General features: G+C 41.3%; 1 protein-coding gene and 1 pseudogene across 1 annotated transcript; one reads left to right on the top strand and one right to left on the bottom strand.

Annotated features, from left to right (window-relative positions):
- Nucleotides 1-9,893: 9,893 nt before the first annotated feature.
- On the top strand, nt 9,894-10,838 carry LOC136174713 (olfactory receptor 51I2-like). The gene has a single exon (XM_065944896.1). It carries the CDS (start codon nt 9,894-9,896, stop codon nt 10,836-10,838), a length of 945 nt encoding a protein of 314 aa, XP_065800968.1.
- A 12,598-nt stretch (nt 10,839-23,436) lies between these two features.
- LOC136175857 (olfactory receptor 52D1-like) overlaps nt 23,437-26,793 on the bottom strand; it is a 35,221-nt pseudogene continuing 31,864 nt past the window's right edge.

The following is a 26,793-nucleotide window of genomic DNA, read 5'->3' as shown; positions in this document are numbered from 1 at the left end:
ATTTACTTTGTTGTTTTGGATTCATATTTATACCTTCTTTCTGTGTTTCCTGTCTAGAGAAGATCCTTTAGCATTTGTTGAAGAGGTGGTTTGGTGGTGCTTAATTCTCTCAGCTTTTGCTTGTCTGTAAAGCTTTTGAATTCTCCTTCATATCTGAATGAGATCCTTGCTGGGTACAGTAATCTAGGTTGTAGGTTATTCTCTTTCATTACCTTCAGTATGTCCTGCCATTCCCTTCTGGCCTGAAGGGTTTCTATTGATAAATCAACTGTTATCCTTATGGGAATCCCTTTGTGTGTTATTTGTTGTTTCTCCCTTGCTGCTTTTAATATTTGTTCTTTGTGTTTGATCTTTGTTAATTTGATTAATATGTGTCTTGGGGTGTTTCGCCTTGGGTTTATCCTGTTTGGGACTCTCTGGGTTTCTTGGACTTGGGTGGCTATTTCCTTCCCCATTTTAGGGAAGTTTTCAGCTATTATCTCCTCGAGTATATTCTCATGGCCTTTCTTTTTGTCTTCTTCTTCTGGGACTCCTATGATTCGAATGTTGGGGTGTTTCACATTGTCCCAGAAGTCCCTGAGATGGTCCTCATTTCTTTTGATTCTTTTTTCTTTTTTCCTCTCTGCTTCATTTATTTCCACCATTTTATCTTCTACCTGACTTATCATATCTTCTGTCTCCGTTATTCTACTGTCAGTTCCCTCCAGAATGTTTTTGATCTCATTCATTGCATTATTCATTTTTAATTGACTCTTTTTTATTTCTTCTAGGTCTTTATTAAACATTTCTTGCATCTTCTCAATCTTTGTCTCCAGGCTATTTATCTGTAACTCCATTTTGTTTTCAAGATTTTGGTTCATTTTTATTATCATTATTCTGAATTCTTTTTCAGGGAGATTCCCTATCTCCTCCTCTTTTGTTTGACTTGGTGGGCATTTTTCATGTTCCTTTTCCTGTTGGGTATTTCTCTGCCTTTTCATCTTGTTTAGATTGCTGTGTCTAGAGTGAGCTTTCTGTATTCTGGAGGTCTGTGGTTTCTTTTTATTGTGGAGGTTTGACCCAGTGGGTGGGGTTGGACAATTGGCTTGTCAAGGTTTCCTGGTTAGGGAAGCTTGCATAGGACTTCTGGTGCGTGGAACTGGATTTCTTATCTGTGGAGTGCAATGGAGTGTCCAGTAATGAGTTTTGAGATGAATCTATGTGTTAGGTGTACTTTGGGCAGCCTGTATGTTGACGCTCAGGGCTATGTTCCTGTGTTGCTGGAGAATTTGAGTGGTATGTCTTGCTCTGGAACTTACTGGCTCTTGAGTGGTGGTTGGTTTCAGTGTAGGTATGGAGGCTTTTGGATGGTCTCTTATTACTTAACGTTCTGTGTAGTCAGGAATTTTCTGGTGTTCTCAGGTTTTGGGCTTTAGTCTCCTGCCTCTGGATTTCAGTTTTCTTCTTCCAGTAGTCTCAAGACTTGTCCAACTATACAGCACTGATAATAAAACTTCTAGGTTAATGGTGCAAAGATTCTCCATCGTGAGGGACACCCAGAGAGGTTTACAGAGTTACATGAAAAAGAGGAGAGGGAGGAGGGTGATAGAGATGAGCAGGAGGAGAAAAAGGGGACTCAAGAGGAGAGAGACAGATCTACACAGTTGTCTGTTCCCAAAGTATTCTCCGTAGCCCAGACTCCAACGAAGTTTCACAGAATTGGATTGGGAAGAGAAGGGGAAAGGAGGAAATAGAGGTGTTCTGAGGTAGAAAATGGAGAGTCAAAAGTGGGAGAGAGTAATCAACACACTCCTGAATAAAAATGGGAACTGAATATTGGATTCTTAAATGTCCAAAATTTATATCACATACTGAAAAGCAAAGATTAAAAATCTAGAGTAGAGGTTAGACTCTTAAAAATACAATATTAAAAACAAAAGCAAAAACACCAAAAACTTTAGAAATATATATGAAGTTTGGTTTAAAAATAGGGCTTCTCTCTCTCTCTCTCTCTTTTTTTTTTTTTTGCAAGGCTATAGTGAAATGATAATGAAAATTAAGGAGTAGTAGAGGAGTAATAGATGACTTTAAAAGAAAATAAGAGGGAAAAAATGAAAAGAAAAAAAAAAAGAAAAGAATTTTTTTCCTAATTAAAATAATCGTAAAAATATATGAACATGAAAGTTAAGGAGTAATGGGGGGGGGGGTATAATAGGGAGTTTTAAAAGAAAATAAAAGAGAAAAAATAAAAAAGAAAAGAAAAAAAATTTTTAATTAAAAAAAAAGGTAAAAATATATCTCGGAATTTCTCTGGAGCGGTTGTGGTCAGTGTGGGTTCGGTTCAGTTTCAGATAGCTCCTCATTCCAGCTTACACTTCTCAGCATCTATAGGCCCTTTCCGGTGTAGTCGGTCTTACCTACAGGGATTTTAATCTGTTGCACTAGTCCCTTCTGAAGCGGTTCCCTTTGTTTCTTTGGCTTCTGTTTGCCAGTCTTTTCAGTGTCTAATTTCCGCCCTGACACAGGCGGGCGGAGGTGGTCTTTTGTTCAGGTTCACTAGTTCAGTCCTGCTGAGGGGAGGGAGGGGCGCTGCAGGCAGATATCGCTGTGTGTGGGGAGCACTCTATGCTGCTCAGACTCCCGGCTGCTCTATATGGAGCGGGCCCTGCGCTGCGTGCAGTTCCAGTTTTTGGGCACTCCACAAAAGCGTGGACTCAGTTGCGCCTGCGTTTTGTGCCTTCCCCGCCCGAGCAGCTCAAGCAGCCAGGAGCTTGAGAGGTGCAGTCTCCCCGGGTGCAGCACGCCTTCTCCCCTCCGCGGTCCCAGCCTCCGTTTCCACAGGCACCGGTTGAGTGCATGCGCCTTGTGTTTAGCCCCGACCCTCCTGGCGGATGTCGACCATGCAGAATCTCAGGAAGTCTTTGGTTAGAAACTGGAGGCCTGTTTGCAGTGTGGTAGGGGATGCCGTCTCTGGGGCCGAGTTTGCCCTTTTCCCCTCCCCCCTGCCTCCTGCCTCGAACGGGGATCTGTCCTTTGTTCTGCGAACGACCGGCAGTGTGTTTAGGCCAGATAATCTTCTCTCTATCTCTTGCTGTCCCACAGTTTGAGTTGCTATCTCACAAAAGCTCCCTCCGATTGCTCTCAGGGCCTTAGGGCCCGGTCCTTACCCTAAGCAATGTCGCCCGCTCCTCTCCGTTCTGCCCCCACTTGCTGGTGGCAGATTCGGGCATCTGGGGTACTTTTCTGCTGGGAGTTGGTATTAGGCACATAATCTGTGGGTTTTATTTATTTTTCCTCCCAGTTAGGTTGCCCTCCGAGATTTGAAAACTTCCTCCAGAACCGCCAGTGAGAGGGTTTCCTGGTGTTTGGAAACTTCCTTGATTAAGACTCCCTTCCCCGGACGGGTCTCCATCCTTAGCTCTTTTGTCTCTTTTCTTATCTTTTATATTTTGTCCTACCTCCTTTCAAAGGTAATGGGCTGCTTTTCTGGGTGCCTGATGTCCTCAGCTTGCGATCAGAAGTTGTTTTGTGAAGTCTGCGCAGCATTCAGTTGTTCTTTCGATGAATTTGTAGGAGAAAGAGTGGTCTCCCTGTCCTATTCCTCCACCATCTTGGCTCCTCCCCCCACCTAGAACTCTTTTAAAATAGAGATCACACACCCCCAACATTTCTAAAAGAAGAAGAAGAAGAAATGAGACAGAATTAGAGTAGATTTCCCAAATGGACTTTCTTGTGGTTCAGCTGGTAAAGACTCTGCCTGCAATGCAGGAGATCTGGGTTCAATTCCTGGATTGGGAGGATCCCCTGGAGAAGGGAAAGGCTGCCCACTCCAGTATTCTGTCCTGGAGAATTCCATGGACTATATAGTCCATGGTGTTGCAAAGAGTCAGACACGACTGAAGCGACTTTCATTTTCACCTCCCAAATATTGAAACATGAAGAAGAAAAAATTACTAATCAAAAAGGGAGATCTGGCTCAAACAATAGTTTCTAGGATAGGATAGCTTAGAAGAATGTATGCTGCTGCTGCTGCTAAGTCATGTCAGTCATGTCCAACTCTGTTTGACCCCATAGATGGCAGCCCACCAGGTTCCCATCCCTGGGGTTCTCCAAGCAAGAATACTGGAGTGGGCTGCCATTTCCTTCTCAGTGCATGAAAGTGAAAAGTTAAAGTGATGTCGCTTAGTTGTGTCCGACTCTTCGTGACCCCATGTAGTGTAGCCTACCAGGTTCCTCTGTCCATGGGATTTTCCAGGCAAGAGTACTGGAGTGGGATGCCATTGCCTTCTCTGAAAAGGATGCATAAACCACTATAAAGTGACATTTTACATAAAATATTTTATGAAAAGTTTTTATACCATACTGTCAAGATATTTTGTTTGGAAAAATTCTAAGATATAATATTATTGTTAAACGTTCATATATTTCCATTGAAAAAGTATTTGGAACATGTGAAAAATATTAATAGTTGTTTCTCATTAGTGAGCGGTGACAAGATTTATTATTTGTTTACCTGTGTTTTCTACTTTGCCACAGAATGTACACATGTTTTGATAAAATCAGAGTGAGGGTGAGGGGGTGTGGAGAGAGCGGGAAGGAGGCAAATAAAAATACCCTGAGAGTTATAGAAGGTGAGCTTCATAAGGGAGAAGCCTGAGTGTTGGTGACCCTGCTGAGATCCTACCAAGGTGCTTTCCATGTGGTCCTCTCAAGTGATAAATGGTTCTATCCTGGGAGAGCTATTCCCTTTCAGATGTGACTGTGGACTGTGATGGGCCCATGTCTCTATCTATGGAGCCTGATTCTGGGCCCCAAGACACTCATCTTCCCTGGTGCATAGTGGAAACACCTCAGACCTTGGCTTTATTAATCCAAATTCACCAGAAACCTACTCTGAAGGCAAAGGATAATTAGTTTCAAACAAAATGATAGTACATCTATCTGTTGCAGGCCTCATTGTCAGGCCTCATGGCACAGGGTCTCTTTATTCAACCAGACAAACTCCACCAGTCATTTAAAGCAGCCTAAGCATAGCACAGACCATGCTTATTTTACCAGCTGCAATGTATGCTAAGGATAACATTTCTTGATAGCTTATTATGTAACAGTCAAGGTTCAAAGATTATTTTATTACATATTTTATTATTAACACTCATTAATTCTTATCATCAAGCTTATGAAGTAGTTAAATTTTACTTCTTGCTTTTGAGCTAAAGACCCTGAGATGCAGAGTATAGATTAACCGACCAGGATCACATAGCTAGTCAGTGAAGGACAGGAGGTGAACTCAGGCAGTCTGATTTCCAAATCCAAGTTGGTGTGATTTCAATCAGTGGTGCTGCTTTGAAAAATGTTGCAATTCTTGTCCTTTATGTGTATTGCCTTCTCTGGCTAAACATGTGTAACATCGATGGTCTTAGTGTGACTGGAGAGCTGGCAGATACCAAGTGACAAAGAAATCACGTCTGCTCATCCAGTGGCTGGTTACAGAACACCCCTGGTGTGCCAGTCCCATGTTAAGCTCAGAAGGAATCCATAGAGAAGGAAAGAGAGGCATGTACCATCTGAACTCACAGTATGGCCATACAACATAATGGTTCAGAGCACCTGTGTTCAAACGCTAGTCCTGCCACTTATATATTTTGTGACTTTGAAAAAATTTACTTAATTCACTCTGCCTCAGTTTCCTTATGTGCAAAATATAGATAATACTAATATCTGCCTGGGACACAGATAAGACACAGCATTTCTTGTGGGTATTGGTCACAGTTATAGGGTGGAAAGACCATCAACTGACTTAGAAGATGTAGGTTTAAATATTCTGCCACTAACAAGCTGTATAAAAATTGCAATAACTCTTTTTCTTTCTAAGTTTTAATGTCCTCTTCTATAAAATGAGGGACTAGATACAATATTCTTGCATATCACTTCCAGTTCTGATCATTCTGCTCCTAAATATCCCTCTGAACAATGGATTACCAAGTCAGAGAGGGAGGGGCACTGCAGATGCCCCATATTCCCAGCAGTCCTGGGCTGCTGAGCTGATAAATGCTCAAGGGACGTCCTGGATGCAGCTTTATACTGCTCAGGCTGGGGAGTTGGTACAGGGGGTGGAGATATGGGCAGGGGTCCCACAACTTCCTTTCCTTCCTCTGCACCCTCCATGCAGAGATATTTCAGGTAGGTAAAGTGAAGTGTCAGATACTCAAGGCTCAGGCTCTGAGGCACTCTGACTAGCTTAGAAATTCTGAGTGTTGTAATATGACAATATGAAGATGGAAACGCTGTTCCTAGAGAAGTCAGCTTTTTAAATTTTTTTCTGCATATTTCCACTTTAAAGAATCACTTTATGGTTCTGTATTTTCCATTTGTTACTCTTGTTCTCTGAAATCTTGGCCATGGTTTCCACTTCATATATTCCTTTCTCTGTAGGGATTCTCCCTTATTTGGCTGTAGTTTGGATGTAGATGTTCGAAAGAATAAGCACCGCCTCACTCTCACTTCCCTACACTTTTCTCAGAATAAATGAGTATGGGCGGAGGGTTATAAAAAGACATTAATCGCTTTGGAAGACACCCGGCAAGACCCAGGTGCTGCTGCTGCTGCTGCTAAGTCGCTTCAGTCGTGTCCGATTCTGTGCGACCCCACAGACGGCAGCCCACCAGGCTCCCTCATCCCTGGGATTGTCCAGGCAAGAACACTGGAGTGAGTTTCCATTTCCTTCTTCAATGCATGAAAATGAAAAGTGAAGTCGCTCAGTCGCTCAGTCGTGTCCGATTCCTATCGACCCCATGGACTGCAGCCTAACAGGCTCCTCCAGCCATAGGATTCTCCAGGCAAGAGTACTGGAGTGGAGTGCCAGTGCCGTCACTGGCAAGTCCCTAAGTAGTGCTAAAAAACAAACAAACAAACAAACAAAAAACCCTCCATATCAATGGTATCTGCATATTGCATACAGAGGAAAACAGAAATGTTTAGGAAGAACTTGCATATAGGAAAAAGAAAAAGATTTTATGAATGTGGAATGGAGGATAAAGAACAGATCCTGGGAAGAAAGGATAGAGGAGTCCTAATGTAGGTGGAGGAACAAAAGCAAATTAAAGGCAGGGTGAGCGGATTTAGAGCAGGTTTAGAACTCAGAGTTGCAACGTATTTGGTACTAAGGGTTTTCACAGCAGTTTACTTTTGGATCCTCACTACCCCATTAGCAAAGTTCCTTAGCCCCGACGATTTACCAACAAAGAAAGTAAAAATCTTGTGGGATCAGTGAATTTCTGAATGTATCTCCTGTGTTGGGGCTTGCAATGAGCACATCAGGGACTGAGACAATGTGTAAGTGTCAGTGTTGGTCTCCTGGACCTGGTAAGTCAGAAGGGGAGATAAGTTTCATAATTCAACAGGAACCATCATAACTCCATAATAGGAAGCTCTAATGCAAAACAGGCAGAGAAACAGGCACAAAAGGAGGTGCACATCTGCCGCTTATGAGTGGTGAAGAGAGGAGAGCAGTTACCTCCACTGCAGTGACCAGTCAGGTTTTCATGTAGGAGGAGGGTATCATTGATCCTGGGACCTGGAAGATAGATTGAACGTGTATGTTGACACAGTCTCGGAAACTCTGGGAGCTGAGGAGCTGTAGTTAATGTTTGAATAACAGTAAATAGACCAATCTGGGTATTTGAGGTACAAGTAAGGAAAATGTTGAGAACTGAGAACAGAAATATTGATTTAGTACTGATCACAGAGGACCTTTATTTCTAGGCTTGTGGGTTTGGATTGAACTATTTGGTAATGAAGGGACATTCAAGGTTTCTAATGAAAAAAGTGCCATTTTCAGATCAGCCCTCTTTAAATACTATCCTAACCAGAATAAAGAATGAAATAGAGCCATGGGATTCACTAAAATAAGATTGTTTTGGTATAAAAATATGATTTCTTGGATCTGAAGTGTGAGACTATATGTAGAAACAAATGGGCAAAAGTGCTGGTAGAGGCAGTTGGGTTTTTGCTTTCATTACCTTATCCCATTTAATATAGTAGCTGAAGGAACTAAAGAGGCTCTTTATAAAATTGACAGAGGACAATGAAAAAGCTGATTTAAAACCAAACATTGAACAATAAATATCATGGCATCTTATTCCATCACTTCATGGCAAATAGATGAGAAAAAGTGAAAACAGTGACAGACTTTATTTTCCTGGGGTCCAAAATCAATATGGATGGTGACTGCAGCCATGAAAATTAAAAGATGCTTGCTCCTTGGAAGGAAAGCTATGACAAACCTATACAAGGTATTAAAAGGCAGAGACATCAGTTTGCCAACAAAAGTCTGTCAGTCAAAATTAAAAAGTTTTTCCAGTAGTCATGTATGGATGTTAGAATTGAACCATAAAGAAGGCTGAGTGCTGAACAACTAATGCTTTCAGATTGTGGAGAGGACTGTTGAGAGTCCCTTGGACAGCAAGGAACTCAAGCCAGTCCATCCTAAAGAAAAACAGTCCTGAATATTCATTGGAAGGACTGATGCTGAAGCTGAATCTCCAATACTTTGGCCACTTATGTGAAGAGCCAACTCATTGGAAAAGAACCCGATGCTGGGAAAGGTTAAAGGCAAAAGGAGAAGAGGGCAACAGAGGATGAGGTGGTTGGATGGCATCACCAACTCAATAGACATGAATTTCAGCAAACTCCATAGATGGTGAAGAACAGGGGAGGCTGGTGTGCTGCCTTCCGTTGGGTCTCAAAGAATGGGACACGACTTAGTGACTGAACAACAACAATAACAACAAAAAAGATTGAACTTAGAAATGGGATCTTTGAATTTTGTGTCTCAACTGAATCATAATAATAGTATTATTCAAAGAGATGGAAAAGATAAGAGCCAATGATCTCTATCACCATGGATAAGAAACTGATTATTAGTTATGTGGCTTTGAGGTTCTATTTAGATCTGAAGGAAATTATTAAGAAACTTCTTTAGTATATTTAGTTATTCATGGTAAAAATGAATGCCATAAGGTAGATTGAAGAATGAATATATGAGTGGATATAAGGGGGTCCTAGTGCATTTTGATGGAGAAGGCAATGGCACCCCACTCCAGTACTCTTGCCTGGAAAATCCCATGGACAGAGGAGTCTGGTAGGCTGCAGTCCATGAGGACACCAAGAGTTGAACACGACTGAGCGACTTCACTTTCATGCATTGGAGAAGGAAATGGCAGCCCACTCCAGTGTTCTTGCCTGGAGAATCCCAGGGACAGGGGAGCCTGGTGGCCTGCCATCTATGGGGTCACACTGAGTCGGACACGACTGAAGTGACTTAGCTTAGCAGTGAATTTTGATGTATGTCTGGAAGATTGTCTCTGTGTACTTATATCTTCCTGTCCATAGATTCTCTGTCTGGATAAATGCAAGAAAGAACTGGGAGACTGTGTAGAGGTAAGAAAGCCTGAGCGTCATGGTAATGAGCAGGTGTTACTTATGAGTAGAGCCAATAGAGTGAGAGAGTGGAAAGAGGAAAAGTTTAAAGCTTGATGAGTAATTGGAATGCTCAGAATAGTCCAGGAAGTAGTCATCAGGAGAATAATATCTTAGGTCTCCAGCAAAGTGATGCCTGTAGATTGATAACAAGTTTATAGCTTTGAATGTGAGGAAGGGCATGGTAGAGATAGGCACAGGTACAGAGGAAGGTAATGTGACCTGTTCTGTCAGCTGGATACCCTCCTGAAAACACTTCTAGAATCCATGGGGAGTGAGGGGCAAGGAGTGATGTGGTCAACAATATTGATTAAGCTATAAAGCATGGGTCTGGATGGCATAAGAGAGACTTAAAATAGGTCATGAATAAACTATGTCTGTCTTCTCTACAGGTGGTGGTTGTAAAGTACAAGTCCTATGATACAAGTCCTCCCAACATGGGAGCTATCCTCTACAACAGCTCAGGGTTGCCAACTTTCACCCTGACAGGGCTCCCAGGGCTGGAGAATTCCCAGCACTGGATATTCTTGCTCCTCGGTACCCTCTACATTGTCTCCATTGTGGGCAATGCCCTTATCCTTTTCATTGTCAAGGAGGAGCAGAGTTTGCATCAGCCTATGTACTACTTCCTGTCCCTGCTCTCAGTTAATGATCTAGGTATGTCTTTCTCCACTCTGCCCACTGTGCTAGCCACATTTTGCTTCCACTTGAGGAAGATCACCTTTGATTCCTGCATGGCTCAAATGTTCTTTATCCACTTCTTCTCTTTGATGGAGTCAGGGGTCCTTCTGGTTATGAGTTTTGACCGCTATGTGGCCATCTGTAACCCTCTGCGCTACACCACTATGCTCACAGATTTCCATGTTGTACGCATGGGCTTGTGGGCCTTCATACGCAGCTTCTGTTTGATTTTTCCACTACCTTTCCTTCTGAAGAGGTTGCCCTTCTGCAAGGCCAATGTACTGTCCCATGCCTACTGCCTTTATCCAGATCTCATCCACCTTCCCTGTGGTGACATCACCATCAACAATGTTTTCGGTCTCATCATTGTCATGTTTACCTTTGGCCTGGACTCCGCACTCATTCTCTTCTCGTATGTGCTCATCCTGCGCTCTGTTCTTGCCATTGCATCTCGGGAGGAACGGTTAAAGACCCTCAACACTTGTGTGTCACATCTGTGTGCTGTGCTCATCTTCTACGTGCCCAAGATTGGTGTGTCCATGACTGCCCGTTTTGGTAGGCATGCCCCTCGATTGGTGTACACAGTCATGTCCCTCATTTTTCTCTTTGTGCCTCCCATGCTCAACCCTGTCATCTATTCAATCAAAACCAAACAGATTAGATGGAGGCTTGGCAGAATGCTAGTGGTAACCAAGTTTTAAGACAGAGGCTCAAGGAAAGGAAAAATGTCACTGGATATTTACTATTACTCCACAAATTGGGGTTTGCAAGACCTCCTTTGACAACTTTTTAATCTTCCTTTGGGGCAGGAATCAACTGTTAGGATTTCTTCCACCAGATATTTGATGACAGCCGGGCATGGGTTATGACCAAATCCAACAGGTTTTGGCAAGTTACACTGAGCTGAAGTTTAGCCAAAAAAAATCAAAAGCTCATTTTTTTTTTTTTTAAATCCACAAATGTGTCTCCTAAAATCAATGCCTCATTTTGTTACATGTGTTTAATTTATCCATCATTAAATTGAATAATCATAGAAAAAATTACTTATTATCTTGGGAACGCTGTCAAAATGATCCAATAATTCTTTTCCCCAAGACTATATGAAAAGGTGTCCTACTTTTAATTTTGTAGATCTTTTTCTTTTTTGCAAAATTTCTACAAAAGTTTAATTTTGTAGGAACTCCATACTGCTTTCCATCATATTTGCACTATTTTACATTCCTAAAAACTTTGTGCAAGTGACTGACATTCTTACCAACATTTCCTGTCTTTGGTTGTAATTGATATTTTTATTATTACTTAATTGCCATCTTGACAGATGTGTAATATCTCATTGTGGTTTTGATATGGATTTTCCTGATGATTAATGACATTGAGCTCTTTTTTTCATATACCTGTTAGCCATTTTTATATCCTCTCTATAGAAACTTCCACTTAACTCCTTAGCACATAGTAAAATGAGATTATCAGACATAATTTTATCTTTGATTTTAGCTACTGTCAGAACTCCTTACATGTTTTGGGGCTAAACCCCTTGTCAGATACTTAGTTAAAAGTAAGCTTGAATGAATGGACACAAAGAGCACCTGCCTTGGTGGAAAGATTAAACAAATATTGAATATGTTGTTTTTTCCTGCCATTTCACTTGATTTAATTCTGAATCATCTGAGGAATGCAACTACATGATTAAAAAATTAATTTAGAATTCTTGATTAATTGAATTTACTCTCCCTCAAAATTGCTTAAAAAAAGAAAAAAAAATGGACAGGCATAGAGTAAACCTCCCAAATGTTAAAATATGAAGAAAAAGACAAAAAAAAAATCTATGCTAGTCCAAAGATATATGGCTGCAACAATAGATTTCTAGGATAAGATAGCTTAGAAGAAGGTAGGCACAACTATAAAATAGTAGTTCAAATAAATGGTTTTACAAAAATTATTTATAGCGTGGTTGTGGTGTGTGTGCTCAGTCATGTCCTACTCTTTGTGACCCCATGGACTGCATAGCCTGCCAGGCTCCTCTGTTCATGGGAATCTCCAGGCAAGAATACTGGAGTGGGTTCCGATTTCCTCCTCCAGCGAATCTTCTCAGCCTAGTGATTGAGCCTGCATCACCCTTGTCTCCTGCATTAGCAAGTAGATTCTTTACCACTGAGCCATCTGATATGCCCCTTGTTTATAAGATACTGTGAAGTATACTCTGGGTAAAACCTTAATATATAATATTACTGTTTAACATTCATATATTTGCATACAAAAAGTATTTGGAGGAAGTAATACAAATTTGGGCTTCCCTGGTAGCTCCTGGTTAGATTCCTGGGTCAGGAAGATCCCATGGGGAAGGCATAGGCTACCCATTCCAGTATTCTTGGGTTTTCCTGGTGGCTTAGATTGTATAGAATCTACTTGCAATGCAGGAGACCTGGATTCGATCCCTGGGTTGGGACGATCTCCTGGAGAAGGGAACAACTACCCACTCCAGAATTCCATGGACAGAGAAGCTTGGCATGCTACAGTCCATGGGGTCACAAAGAGTTGGACACAACTGAGCGGCTTTCACTTAACAAAAATGTGTTAGTAGTTGTTTCTGGCTAGTGAGAATTGAGAAGATTTATTGTTTATCTGTGTTTTCTACTTTTCTACGCAGTGTACACTTTATGTTTTAGTAAAATGAAAGTGACTGAGAGAGGGGAAAGATGGGGAGGCAAATATCAGTAATGAGAGTTGGAGAAGGTGAGCCTCATAAGAGAGAAACCTGAGTGTTGATGCCTCTGCTCTGCCAAGGTGTTTTCCAAATGCTCCTCTCTGCCCCTCTCAAGGGATAAGGAGTACTTTTCCTGGGAGAGTTATTCCCTTCTAGATGTGACTGTGGGCTGTGGCAGGCCCATGATAGTATCCATATAGGCCTGGTTCTAGGCCCCAGGAGACTTAACTCCCCTGGTACATATTAGAAACACATCACAGTTTTGCTGTCTTCATCCCAATTCAGAAGTCTGTGCTATCCAGAATGTTCACTCTGCAATTAAAGGCTAATATAGCATAAGTAGTCTAAAACAAAAGAATAGAATATTTATTTTTCACAGGCCTAATTATCAGGACTAACTGCACAGGATCTCTTTATTCAACTGGAGTAACTACATGAGTCACTGAAAATCACCAATACTCATTTAACCACCTGTAAAGTAATACTAAGGATAGCATGTCTTCATAGCTTATTATATGACAGTAAAGGCTCAAGGTTTATTTTAGTATATATTTTATTATTAAAGCAACCATTAGGCCCTATCAGCAAGACTACAATACAGAGAAAATTATATTTCTGGTTTTAAAAGTGGAGACACTGAGGTGCATAGAATAGATTAATCATTTAGGATCACACAGCTAGCCAGTGGAGAGGCAGGAGGTGAGTGCAGGTAATCTAACTCCTGATTCCAAGTTAGTATGATTTTGAATCAGTGATGCTGCTTTGAAAAATGTTGCAGTTCTTGTCCTTCGTGTGTATTGCCTTCTATGGTTAAACATATTCAATATCGTTAGTCTTAGTTTCGGCTGGAGTCCTGCAAGATATCAAATGACAAAGAAGTCACATATGATCATTCAGTGGTTGTTTACTGAGCACCCATTAGATGCCAGGCCTCATATTAGGCATAGAAGGAATCTTTGAAGATAAATATATCTTTTAAACTGAGAAAACAAGCCATACATCTAGTAAAGAGGTTTAATTATTAGAAGAGTCAAAATTTTATTTTTCAAGGATACACATGTTTGCAGAAGAATCAAAGAAACTAAAATAATAATTCATAGTGTACTGGTGACAGTGTAGCTTCACCACAGCAATATCCATTCTGAAAATAATCTGCAAATATGTAGTGCTTAAACCTAAGTTAGACTTATGTGAAGAAATTAAAGTTCTTTAAAGAGAAACAAGTGAAACTTGAATGTAAACATTCTTTATTTTAAAAGAAAAGATTGTCTATTGCAAATCCCTCTATTCTTCTCTAATATTCATATATTCATATGTAATTAAAAGTGAGGCTCTCCTTTGGTCTTATATGGAATTTGATATCTACTATACAGTATATTTACAAAAATAAAATTGGACAATGGTATTTGCAAAGGAATAATGAGTTAAGCATTTGAGTATTTTGTCACTAAATATTTCAAAATTAAAACTGAGGTCTGTGATAACTTATGGTGAATGGTGAACAGTGCCACTGGATTGATGGTCTCCAAAGGAGAAGATTTAACTCCAAGACCAAAGTCAGGTCTCAGTCACTGAGAGCTTTGTGTGCAAAATTTTATTTAGAGTGACAGGACGGAGAAAACCTCTGACATAGACATCAGAAGAGGGCAGGAGAGTACCTGCCTCACTAATTTAAGGTCTATACTTTTCAACTACCTGCTGAGAAGAGATAAAAAGAATACTTGAAGATTGCAAGAGTTCCATCAGACCCTTTCCCAAGGCATACATCCTGAAATAACTTTGGTACAAGATTAGCCAGGGAGAAAAGTTCGGGCAACATCTCTGGGTGAGATATACTGTTGCTGTGTAATCAGGGGTACACGTCTTGAGAAACAGGTTCCCAGACAAGGTTTGTTACAATTATAATCATTAGCATGGAGCCTAAGAAAAGCATTCCCTGAGTAAGAGGTTGTGCTGTGTGATCATTAGTTCCTTAGGGAAAGAAAGTCAGGTTCTTGGGTAAGATACGTTGTTGCACAAGGCTTAAGGAAAGCCTGAGTGAGAATCTTCACCTCCTCCTTAAAGGGCCTTGGACTCCATGCCTAAGCTTTAACTCTTTCATGCCCTCTTTTTTTTTATTTAGGAGAATATGGTTGCCAGGGAAAGGGGTGGAGAAATCATTCTATAGCTTTTTTACTGCTGGTAAGGGGCACAGACCCTGAGTTGTCGAGGCAGCATATTATATTAATACAATATATCAATATCAATATATCAATATATGATTCAATATATCAATATACATTCATATAAGGCAGCAACCTTATATTGAGGATCTGTGATCCAGGAGCCCCAAGTAATAGCTGGAGGAGCCTGTGACAATCATAGGAGCTTAACAATCATTTGTAACTTAAATGCCTCATGGTGCTTAGATACGAAATTCATTATACAGTTACACGTATATAAGGGGCAAATAGCAAGAATAAGATGATTACAATTACTACACTCAAGATAGCTTTCCACCAAGGAGAGCTTGTAAACCATGATTTCATCTGTGACCAGAGTGTAATATCAAGGGAGTCCATCCTGAAGAGTGACCCGAATCTCTGCATCACCATTACTTTGTCTTTGAAGTCATTGTATGCTTTATAAGGAACAAACTAGACAAGTAAATTAAAAGGCAGAGACCAAAAATCAGTAAAAGAATTATTGTAATCAACAGTCCAAGCAAGAATAGGAATCAGGTTACATTTGGTAGTAACTTTGATCCTGGTTTAGATACAGTCAATCCTTGGACTGCCCTGTTTATAAGAATGGAGCCATTTGGCAAGTTCATATACATTTTATTTTTCATTTATTTTTATTAGTTGGAGGCTAATTACTTTACAATATTGTAGTGGTTTTTGTCATATATTGACATGAATCAGCCATGGATTTACATGTATTCCCCATCCCAATCCCCCCCCCCCCCACCCTATTTTGATTGTAGGTATAGCAAAGCCAGTTAGAAGCAGTTGAAAGAGTGACAACCTGAGCCTTAACAGACAAAATAAATCTTACCATTTCTTTTTAGAAGAAGAGTCTGAACCGCAGTGTACACAGTTGTTTTAAGGAGACTTACAGCCAGGTAGCCAGTTGTCTAAATGTTTAGCTTCTTATTGTGGTATTAATATATAAGCCAAAGTAGCTGTCATCATTAACAATATTAGTGTTTTTCTAAGTATGAGAAGATGCAAGAATTTGGGCTCAAGAAAATCTTTACCTGAAAATACCTAACTATCCGAAGGCCTGTTTTGTCCATTTTTTTTTTTTTTTTACAGAACACAGAGCCAGCGTGAAGGAAAGTTACATGGCTCAAAATAGCCTGGAGTTAAAACTCCCCTCGAGGTCCTCCCCATCACTCTATGCAAAACAAATAACTCTATCACCCAAAGGGAAAAAAAAAAAAAAAAGGACATTAAGGTTGATTAAGCCCAGCTCCCAGGCTGTCCCAGCCTCAGGCCAATCTCCAGAATTCCTTGCCCCAGCCAGTTAAGAGATAACTTCTCCCAACAATCTTGGAGAAGAACAGGCCCCTTTAAGACAACAAATTTCCACATATATGCCTATATATACTTACTCTTTTCTTGGGTTAGTGTAACAGCTCACTAATCTAACTGCTGCCCCTTCTCACCTCATTAAAGGCGATCTGTTCATGTAAAGTACTGGTCTCGTTCTTTTTCTGAACCTCGCTTTCTCTAACTCCCTTACCCTATATTTCTTGGTGCCAAAACCCGGGAGGTTGAGGTTCCTTCTCGTTGTCCATGGCCAGCTCTTCTGAGCGTGGAAGCCTGCCGAGCTCACTTTCCCTCCCGGGCTTTCAAGACCTCCTCGCGAGGAAGCCCTGTGCCTTCGTGAGCAGTACAAGTCCTGTGTAAGGGCTTTATTGGTTTTCCATGTAACCCGAAGTATATTGGTCTCTCTCTCTTCCTCTTTTCTCATACCTTCTTTTCCTCGAGACTGACCAATTCCAGGACTGAGGCCTTTTGCCATTCAACCTCCCTGCATCCACCACGAATTCTCACCTGACCCAGTAGCCCAGGTAAGCTCGAATGGTACTCTAGGGCGCTATAGACTATCATCATTTCCGGGTTCCCAGGGAACCCTCCAGCCAAAAGGCCCTCTGGGAAGCTACTTCAGGGATGCTCATCCCTCCTTGAGAGTCTCTCTCTCCCTTTGCCCGGTCAAAAGTTTAGGTGACAACCTTTCCTCTCGACCGGACAGTCGCTAGCCATTTGCTACAGTGTCAAGCCAATCTGTTCCACCGGACTCTCCCTTGGCCTACCACAACTGCCTACTCCACACTGCGAGGACCTGGACATGTATTAAATGCCCTAGGCACCTGGGACTACAGAGTCTCACTCTTCAAGGCACAAATTGCTTCCACCACTGTCAATTACATGGGGGTGCTTCTCACTCACACATAAAAAGTAATTCCAGCTCAGAGATGCTGAGCCTTGACACAGTCCCCAGGCCCCAAACCAAGAGGAAACTTCTTTCTCTATTAGGTCTATTAAACTTCCTCTGAATATGGGTCCCAAATTTTGCCCTCCACACAAAACCTCTCTACCAAACTACTCAAGGAAACTTAGATAAGCCCTTATTGGCTCCCATCTCTCTCCACACCCCAATACAGACACTCATCAAACATTTAATACAGGTCCATTCTCTTTACTGACCTGACTACACCAAGCCTTTTTTTTTTTCCTTTTTGTACATTCTTGCCAAGGACATCCCTTAGGGATTCTGTGCCGAAAAAGGGGGGACATATGGGGGCCTCTGGCTTACTTATCTAAACCACTAGATCTCGTCAAACTCGGATGACCACCATGTCTCCAGGTCTTAGCTGCAACTACCGTCTTACCGTTTTTGAAGCCCAAAAACTAACCCGGAATGCTCCTCTCATTCCTTCAAAGATTTACACTTTCATTGGGCTTTCCTTTCTCTGGCCCTGCTCGACTACAGATCCTCCACGCATACCTCCTTGACCCATCCCTTTCTTTTATGCCTTGTAAACCTCTTAATCCTGCTAGCTTACTCCCCACACCAGATCCAGAAGTAGAACACCTATCTCATGACTGTGTTTACCCCTTAGATATGACACTTAAATTCCTTTGAACATATAGCCGATCAGCCCCTTACTGACCCCTTAGTCCCATCCTGGATCAAAAATGGCAGTGCCCAGAAACAAGTCCCATTTGGGGCTGGATACACTATAGTCCAGGGACAGCCTGACAAAGTTTTCCCCCTCGCCTCATCCAGTCAGCCACACTCCCAGCTTACATATCCTCACAACAGGCTGAAATGATAGCTCTTACACAAGCCTTGACACTAGCCAAAGACCAAAAGGTATACATTGAGACTGACTCCAAGTATGTCCATAACATATCACATCCTAACATTATAATCTGGAGGGAGAGAGGGAGTCCTGACTCAGAAAGGTACACCTATTCTCAATGCTTCTTTTATTTCTGAACTCCTTCATGTGGCTCAGCTCTCAAAACAAGCTGCTATAATACATTGCGGGGGACATCAGCGACATGGCCCTATCTTCTTTTATAACAGTATAGCAGATCAACAAGCAAAGTGGCAGGCCGCCTCTGTGAGTCCTGTCTTTCAGTTCAGTTCAGTTCAGCTGCTCAGTCGTGTCCATCTAACTGCGACCCCATGAACCGCAGCACGCCAGTCCTCCCTGTCAATTACCAACTCCCGGAGTTTACGTAAATTAATGTCCATTGAGTCAGTGTTGTCCTCCAACCATCCCATCCTCTGTCGTCCCCTTCACCTCCTGCCTTCAATCTTTCCCAGCATCAGGGTCTTTTCAAATGAGTCAGCTCTTCGCAATAGGTGGCCAAAGTATTGGAGTTTCATCCTCAGCATCAGTCCTTCCAATGTTGTCTTCTCCAACACCACAGTCCAAAAGCATCAGCTCTCAGGTCATCCAACCCTCTCCTTCTCCCTTAGAGTCCAAAAGTCTGTTCGATACATCTGTGTCTCTTTTTCTGTCTTGCAGATAGGGCTATCGTTACCATCTTTCTAAATTCCATACATATGCGTTAGTATACTGTATTGGTGTTTATCTTTCTTTCTTACTTCACTCTGTATAATGGGCTCCAGTTTCATCAGTTTCAGCCTCCAACTAATAAAAGTTAAAAAAAATTAAAAAAAAAAAAAAGAACAAAAATGAAAGAAAGAACTGAGAAACTGTTCCAAATCAAAAGAAAATAAAGACGCATGACAGCTAAACACAGGGGGGAAAAAAAAAGCACCCGTTCTTCGGCACTCAGCTTTCTTTATGATCCAACTCTCACATCCATATATGACTACTGGAAAAACCATAGCCTTGACTAGACAAAACTTTGTTGGCAAAGTAATGTCTCTGCTTTTCAACATGCTGTCTAGGTTGGTTATAACTTTTCTCCCAAGGACTAAGGGTCTTTTTATTTCGTGACTAGAGTCACCATCTACAGTGATTTTGGAGCCACAAAAAATAAAGTGTCTCACTGTTTCCACTGTTTCTCCATCTATTTGCCATGAAGTGATGGGACCGGATCCCATGATGTTTGTTTTCTGAATGTTGAGCTTTAAGCCAACTTTTTCACTCTCCTCTTTCACTTTCATCAAGAGACATTTTGTTCTTCTTCACTTTCTGCCATAAGGGTGGTGTCATCTGCATATCTGTGTTTATTGATATTTCTCCCGGCAATCTTGATTCCAGCTTGTGCCTCTTCCAGCCCCAGGGTTTCTCATGATATACTCTGCACATAAGTTAAATAAGCAGGGTGACAATATACAGCCTTGATGTAGTCTTTTCCCTATTTGGAACCAGTCTGTTGTTCCATGTCCGGTTCTAACTGTTGCTTCCTGACTTGCATACAGATTTCTCAAGAGGCAGGTCAGGTGGTCTGGTATTTCCATCTCTTTCAGAATTTTCCACATTTTATTGTGATCCACAGTCCTGTCTTTACTATAGCCCAAATTGATGAGCCTAACATTTACACATTACTTTCGTATTTACATTCCCTTTTCTATCCCTCTGCAAAAGTACTTAAGGCTTTCCTTTAGAACTTTATTGAACTGACTAAAGACGATGTGCCTGATTTAAATAATCTGACCCAAACTTGCACATTTGTCAGCGGACAAATGCTAATTCTACATTCGCCCTCCCTCCTGTCCCCATCCACCAAATTTGCAGACATCTTCCTGCACAAGACTGACAGGTATATTTCACCCACATTCCACAGTAAAAAGGGTTAAATTTCTCCTAGTCTCTGTAGATACATTTTCTGGATGGATCGAAACTTTTCTGACTACTAACATAGGAGCCCCTACTGGGGCTCAGCTTATTCTTACTGAAATCCTTCCCAGGCGTGGAAGGCCTTCCTCCCTCCAGTGTGACAACGGGCCCAAGTTCAAATCCCAAATCACCCAAAATATTGCACGAGCCTTTTGAATCCCTTGGAGGTTTCACGTTCTTTATCATCCCTCATCGTCCGGTAAGGTTGAGAGAGCCAACCGAGCCCTAAAAGAATCTCTGACCAAATTAATGATCGAACTTCATCAAGACTGGACTAAACTCTTCCATTTCACCCTCTTAAAGAGCCGGGCCTTACCAAAAAGCCCCTTAAATATCAGTCCATTTGAGGCCATGTATGGGAGGCCCATAATACCTTTGTGTGTTCCCCCCTCCAAGGACAGTCCCAAACTGCCATCCCACCTTCCTTGTCCTTTACTTGTCCAGATACGAGGTGCCCTTTGGCAACATATGGATGACTCGCTCTCTTGACCACACCCCAATCTTCTACACCCATCCCTTCAAATAGGAGACAAAGTCTATATGACAACTCAGTCCCACTCAGATCTAACCCCAAAATGGCAAGGTCCCTACATGGTAATTCTGCTGACCACTACTGCTGCAAAATTAAAAGAAATCACCCCTTGGGTACACATCACTTGGTTAAAAAAGGTCATGCAGCCCAATGATGAAAATGCTTGCCAGATTAATACTTATCAAGTTTCTCACACAGGCCCTACAACTCTAAAGTTCTCACGACTTCCACCGGCCCCAACTGGCAACGGATGAATCGGTCGGTTTGACGGCTGCAATTATTCCTGTAACATCTTCTGGCGGATATCTGGGTCTCCAGTCCTCAAGGATCCACGCTTGAACACGTTGAAGATTGCATCTCCACCCTGTGGCTACAAGGAACCTTTGATAAATGTTACCCCTTTGAAATTCAATTCTTTTCCATAGTAATCTATCTTATAGTCACTTCCCCAAATGTTGTTTAACATCTTTTCTTATCTTCCCTTTTTCCTCTGACCCATGAACTCCTTCAGAAGCCTAACCTCAACTATCGATTCTGTGCACTTAATTTAACCCATACCTTTCTCAATGCTTCTAACCCACAGTTGTCTAAAGACTGCTGGATGTGTCTATCCATAACTCCTCTGGAAGATTCAACCCTCCCCACATCCATCCTCGACTGGACCACAGGTACATGTCCCTACACCACTCAAACCATGGGGAGCCTTTATTCATCTCATATCTTAATTATCTTCACACTAGTGACCAAATCCAAAATTTAGACATACTCTTAAAATCTTGACTCACCAAACTTCCCTCCTTCAACGAGAAACCTCCAATAGGAGGCCCTATTGCCCAGAGGATAACACTGTTACAACCAGCTCCTTTCTGCATATCCAGAGATTCTGGAGGCAGTTCATATGACCAGCCCGTGGGCACAGTCCCTAACTGCATGTGCACCCATACCTCCACCTTACTCTCTGCCCCTGGAAAGGCTGTATGCAATGTTTCTGGTCCTACAGGACCCTCTATCACCTTTACAGGGTGCTTTCCCTCAGCATATCCGTTCACCTCTCTTGTCATTGGGGCCACCTTAGTGGGGTCTCTGAGGGTCTTTGAACGAACGGCCAAAACGCCCTCTCAACTCCTCATCGCCATTGACTTCAGCTGATGTATTATGATATCTGGACTATTTTTCCTGTGTGGGCAGTCTACATACCTCTGTCTACCTACTAAATGGATCAGGACCTGCACCCTGTCCAGGTGCACCTCCAGTCCAAACATTTTAATAGCCCCCAATGATCAGCACTTGCCTTTTCCTCTCATTCACAGTGAATAAAATGAGCCATTCATTTCATTCCCCTCTTAGTAGGACTAGGAATAGCAGTGGAATTGGAACAGGAACTGCCCGTTTAACCACCTCCATCCAACTCTACTGGAAACTATCTAAAGACCTATCAGGCACCCTCCATGAAATAGCTCAAGGCCTAATAGCTATCCAAAATCAACTCGATTCCTTGGCGCCCATAATATTACAAAATAGAAGGAGATTAGATCTACTTACTGCAGAGAAGGGAGGTCTGTGCCTTTTCCTAGACGAATCCTGCTGTTTCTATGCCAGCCAGTAGGGTATTGTCAAAGGAGCTGCAAGAAACCTTACAGATCAAGCCTCACAAATCCGCCAGAGATTAAATAAGTTCTGGCAGTCATGGTTAACAGATTGGAACTAGATGCCTTGGGTTTTACCCCTTCTGGGACCATTCATTTTTATCATCCTCCTACTCACCTTTGGACCTTGTTTGTCTAATCTTTTCTAGGGATTCCTCCAAGACTGAATCCAAGCCATTTCCTGAGACCAAGTCAAGACTGTTCTTTTGCTTGAGACCCTGACGACTAGAATAGAAAATCAACACTATGAGCCTTAGACTTCCTTCCTCCCAGACCACAATCCCCTGACCCTCATTTATCAGCACGAAGAAGCCCTGAATATTAACAACGCACACCTCTCTTTCTCTTCTTACATATTTTCCTTAGGGTCTGAAATGAAGGAAAGTTACATGGCTCAAAATAGCCTGGAGTTAAAACTCCCCTCCAGGTCCTCCCCATCATGCTATGAAGAACAAAGAACTCCCTCACCCGAAGGAAAACAAAACAAAGCAAAACAAAAAAAAAAAAAACCAGACATTAAGGTTGATTATGCCCAGCTCCCAGCCTGTCCCAGCCTCTCCTGGGTCTCCAGAATTCCTTGCCCCAGCCAGTTAGGAGATAACTACTCCTCCAAACAACCTTGGAGAAGAACAGGCCCGCTTAAGACAGTAGATTTCCACACATATGCCTATATACACACTTACTCTTTTCTTGTGTTAGTGCAGCAGCTCACTAATCTGACTGCTGTCCCTTCTCGCCTAATTAAAGGTGATCTGTTCTTGTAAAGTGCCAGTCTTGTCCTTTTTCCGAACCTCTACTTCTCTAACTCCCTTACCCTACAGTGTCCACTACAGAACAGAACTGACTGGCATTTTGGAAAGCTACTGTCCCTTCTGAGATGACACAGAAATTCTACCTTATTACCTTGTTCTGAGCAATTCAGAATTGCTCAAGGAGCATATTCAGTGTGATCCTTAACATGTCCCATTTATCTGATCATTCTTCATAAAGTGCTTCTTCCCATATCACCATCTCTCTCACAGCATAGGCTTTATCAATGTAAATGTATCTGGATAATTATCCTCCCCATTTACCTTTCCTTCTCATCTCCAACTGCTGCAAGAACTCACACTGAGACCTTCCACAAGTGAGGCAGTCTTGAAGGTCGATTCCGAATCTCCTTGCTTGGAGGCCCATAGATGATGGGGTTGAGCACGGGAGGCACCAGCACATAGAGATTATCCAGAAGCATGTGCACGTGCCTGGGGACTCGGTGTTGGCCAAAACTGTGGGTGAGGAAGGAGAAGAAGGCAGGGATGTAGAAGACAAGGAACACCAAGGTGGGAGCCATAGGCACGCAACGTGGTGATGGTACACCTGTCCTGCAGCATGAGAGATCTGGTTCATTCATGTAAAATGATGACTTTTCTGTGAAGTCATCTTTTTTGAACTGAGAAAAATATTAATTGTTATAACTTGCTTAAGACTCTGAAAAATTTCTATAGCATAAATCAATTTTTCATTTGCTAATTCCTATACTCATCAATCATGCTTTGAGCTCTACGTCCCAAGTGTCATAATAAGAATTTAAGCATTTACCCTGTCTAACACCTCTAGACTTATCTCCTAGCATATTCTGCACATCATTTATTTGTTTTTCTGTCCCGATACATCCAGGAATATTTATTGTCTCTCTCTCTCTTTTTTAAAAGTTTACAGTATCAGTATTCCCTTTGCCCAAGGAGACTTTTTCTTTCTCTCTAATTTTTAAACTCTGGGCAAGTCTCTTTGTCTTCCAAAAGCCTTTCTGCTCTAACTTAGTCCTTAGTTTTCTATCTATTTCTGTTCATCCATCGCTTTCCAAAATCCTATTGAGTTGAGACTGCATCTTTATGCAATTGCAACCTCCAGACAACATGACTGTGTCTGTACCTAGAAATTTGATCAATATTCACCAAAAGACTTAATCTTAGTAACATCTTAGCAATATTGTATTGACTTCTTGCCTTAATGCTACAATATTTTGCTTACTTACTCTGTGTTTGTATGGTAACTGCCCAAATACACACCAAATGACTTATTTTTATGTCTCACTTTACATGCCTACAAAGAGAGTATGCAGCCTGAATATACACAAATACTCCGTAACTGAATATCTATATTATTTTGAGTACATGTTTGAGTTCAGTGGAAGAAAACAAGAGGTGCAGTCAACATGCAGTCTGGGGAGATAGCACTTCTAACTACACAAATTCAGTCTGAAGTCTTATAGTCCTACCAGTTAATGGTTGCATGTAACAGCTAGATTAGGATGCCAAGTACTGATAGAAGCAGATTGAGGGAGGGAGTAGAGTGTCCTTGAATTCACCAAAAGTAGACATCCTGGATGAGTGAATACATGACTGTGGTAGAGTGGTAGTATTATATACATCTTCCCTCAGTAACACTGTATACCTAAAAGCATTCTTTGTAAAAGGCCTGGAATCCTGAGCTTAGTTCTGAGTTTGTCACAAGAGTGTTACTTAACTCTGAGAAACCCCCTTCCCTTCTATGGGAAGTCTCAATTTATAAAAGCAACAATTTTGGAATCCTCATCTCAACTTTTGTGCCTATTCACTATTGACCATTAAAAGGTACCACAACCATTTTGAGACTTAATTTTTGTATTTATAAATTAGAAATGGAAACACATGGCTTACTTTTTTTATGGGTGATGAACAGTAAAGCATATAGTTTTTCTTTCAAATTTATTTATTTTTTAATTAAAGGATACAGCATATAGTCTTATTAAGTTTTGTACACCAAAAGCAATGTGTTCCACATTTTTCACAAGCTCTTGGTCCCATAGTCACATATAGGAGTGATACAAAATATAGTAATTATACCTCCGTCTTAACAAAATGAAATCCAAGTTCAGAGAAATGAACTGACACTATTCAGATCATAACATAACTTACTGTTAGAATTGTAATTAAGTCTTAGGTCTCCTGATTCAAAGTTTGGTGTTTTTCCCTCATTTAACTGTCAATTTATATAGCCAATAGTTTAATTTCTATCTTTTTCTTTCAAGGCATTCCAGTGTCTGCATTGCTATGATACCGTTATTTATTATCTGGACTCCAAAGAGTCACATAAACGTGGAAATCCAGTCTTATCTGCTTTGAGATTTTCACAGATGGCCCCAGGCACTAAAGGAAAGAAGCTTGGGTACCACACAAGGGAGCTAGAGTCTCCGCTCTTCCTCTCTTTACCCAGTCTATTCTTGCCCACAGAGGAAGATTTCAAATAGTCACTACAAGGCAGCAAATAGTCATTATAAAGCATGTATAAGTCTATATATGTTATTTTGTGAGCATGTATAGATAGGAGGACCATAGAGATTAAACATAATCAAGATTGTTTTCCAGGGAAAGTCATAGAAAAAAGACACTGTGCCAGAGGACCACTCTGGGTGGAATGGGGGAATTGTCTCCAACTTTTCCCACTCAGCCTTTTTTCTGGGTCTTTATGATGGCTATGTGTTTGAGGTCTCCTTCTAAGACATAAACTTCAATCACTGAACTTGGAGTTCTTTCTCAGAACATAGTATTTTCAATTCAAAAACATACCTGTGTGATTGGCATGCATTGATAAGTGAAGGGTACTGAGGTTGAGCTCTGTAATGCATGTCATATATGAGTGTGAGGCTCTGTGGGAGGGTGTGTGGAGGTTTGTACAGGTACTGTGTTCCTGAAGGTATTATTTTTTTCTTTTGAGATGTGAAAGTTGTGATTCCATGCACGTGTGCAAGTGTGATTTAGAGGATGATGGGATCTGAGCGTGACATCTGAAGTCTGATCTCTTCTCAATTTTAAGTCTTATCTGTCCTCAGTGAGTGTCCTCATATTAGCTTGGGGTTCCAGCCTTCTCATGTCAACAGGCTTGGTAAGCGCAGTTATTTATTAGCTCTCTGTGACTCTCAGGTATGAAAACCCAAGGGGATTGCTCTAGGGATTTGGAAGAAGCAGGGATAATTGGATACCCATATGCAAAAGATTCAAACTGGGCTCCTCTCTCAAACTTAACTCTAAATGAATCAAACATCTAAATGTAAGGCAAATCTACAACACGTTGAGAAAAAACCTTAAGCGTAAATCTCTGTGTTTCTGTGTTAGATGGTGGTTTCATGACACACAAAAGCACAAGGGACCAAAGTGGGAAAAAATAGATAAATTGGACTTTATAGAAAATATACTTTTAGTACTTCTAGGTCAGTGTCAAGAAAGTGAAAAGACAAACCACAGAATGGGAGAGAAATTTTACAAATCACATACCTGATAAGTCCCATGGCTGATTCATGTCAGTGGATGGCAAAAACCACTACAAAACTGTAAAGTAATTGGCCTCCAATTAAAATAAATTCATTAGTAAAAAAAAGAATCTAATATCCAAAATATATGAAGAGCTCTTATAACTCAACAACAAAAAGATAAATCAATTAAAA

The sequence above is a fragment of the Muntiacus reevesi genome, chromosome 9 (genome assembly GCF_963930625.1).
Source record: "Muntiacus reevesi chromosome 9, mMunRee1.1, whole genome shotgun sequence".
In the NCBI taxonomy this organism is placed as follows: Eukaryota; Metazoa; Chordata; class Mammalia; order Artiodactyla; family Cervidae; genus Muntiacus; species Muntiacus reevesi.
The sequence above is the reverse complement of the archived record's forward strand: the minus strand, read 5'-3'. Positions and strand labels throughout refer to the sequence as shown.

What these genes read in the sequence shown, in the direction of transcription:
- LOC136174713 (XM_065944896.1), top strand. Translation starts at nt 9,894, where the DNA reads ATGGGAGCTATCCTCTACAACAGCTCAGGGTTGCCAACTTTCACCCTG.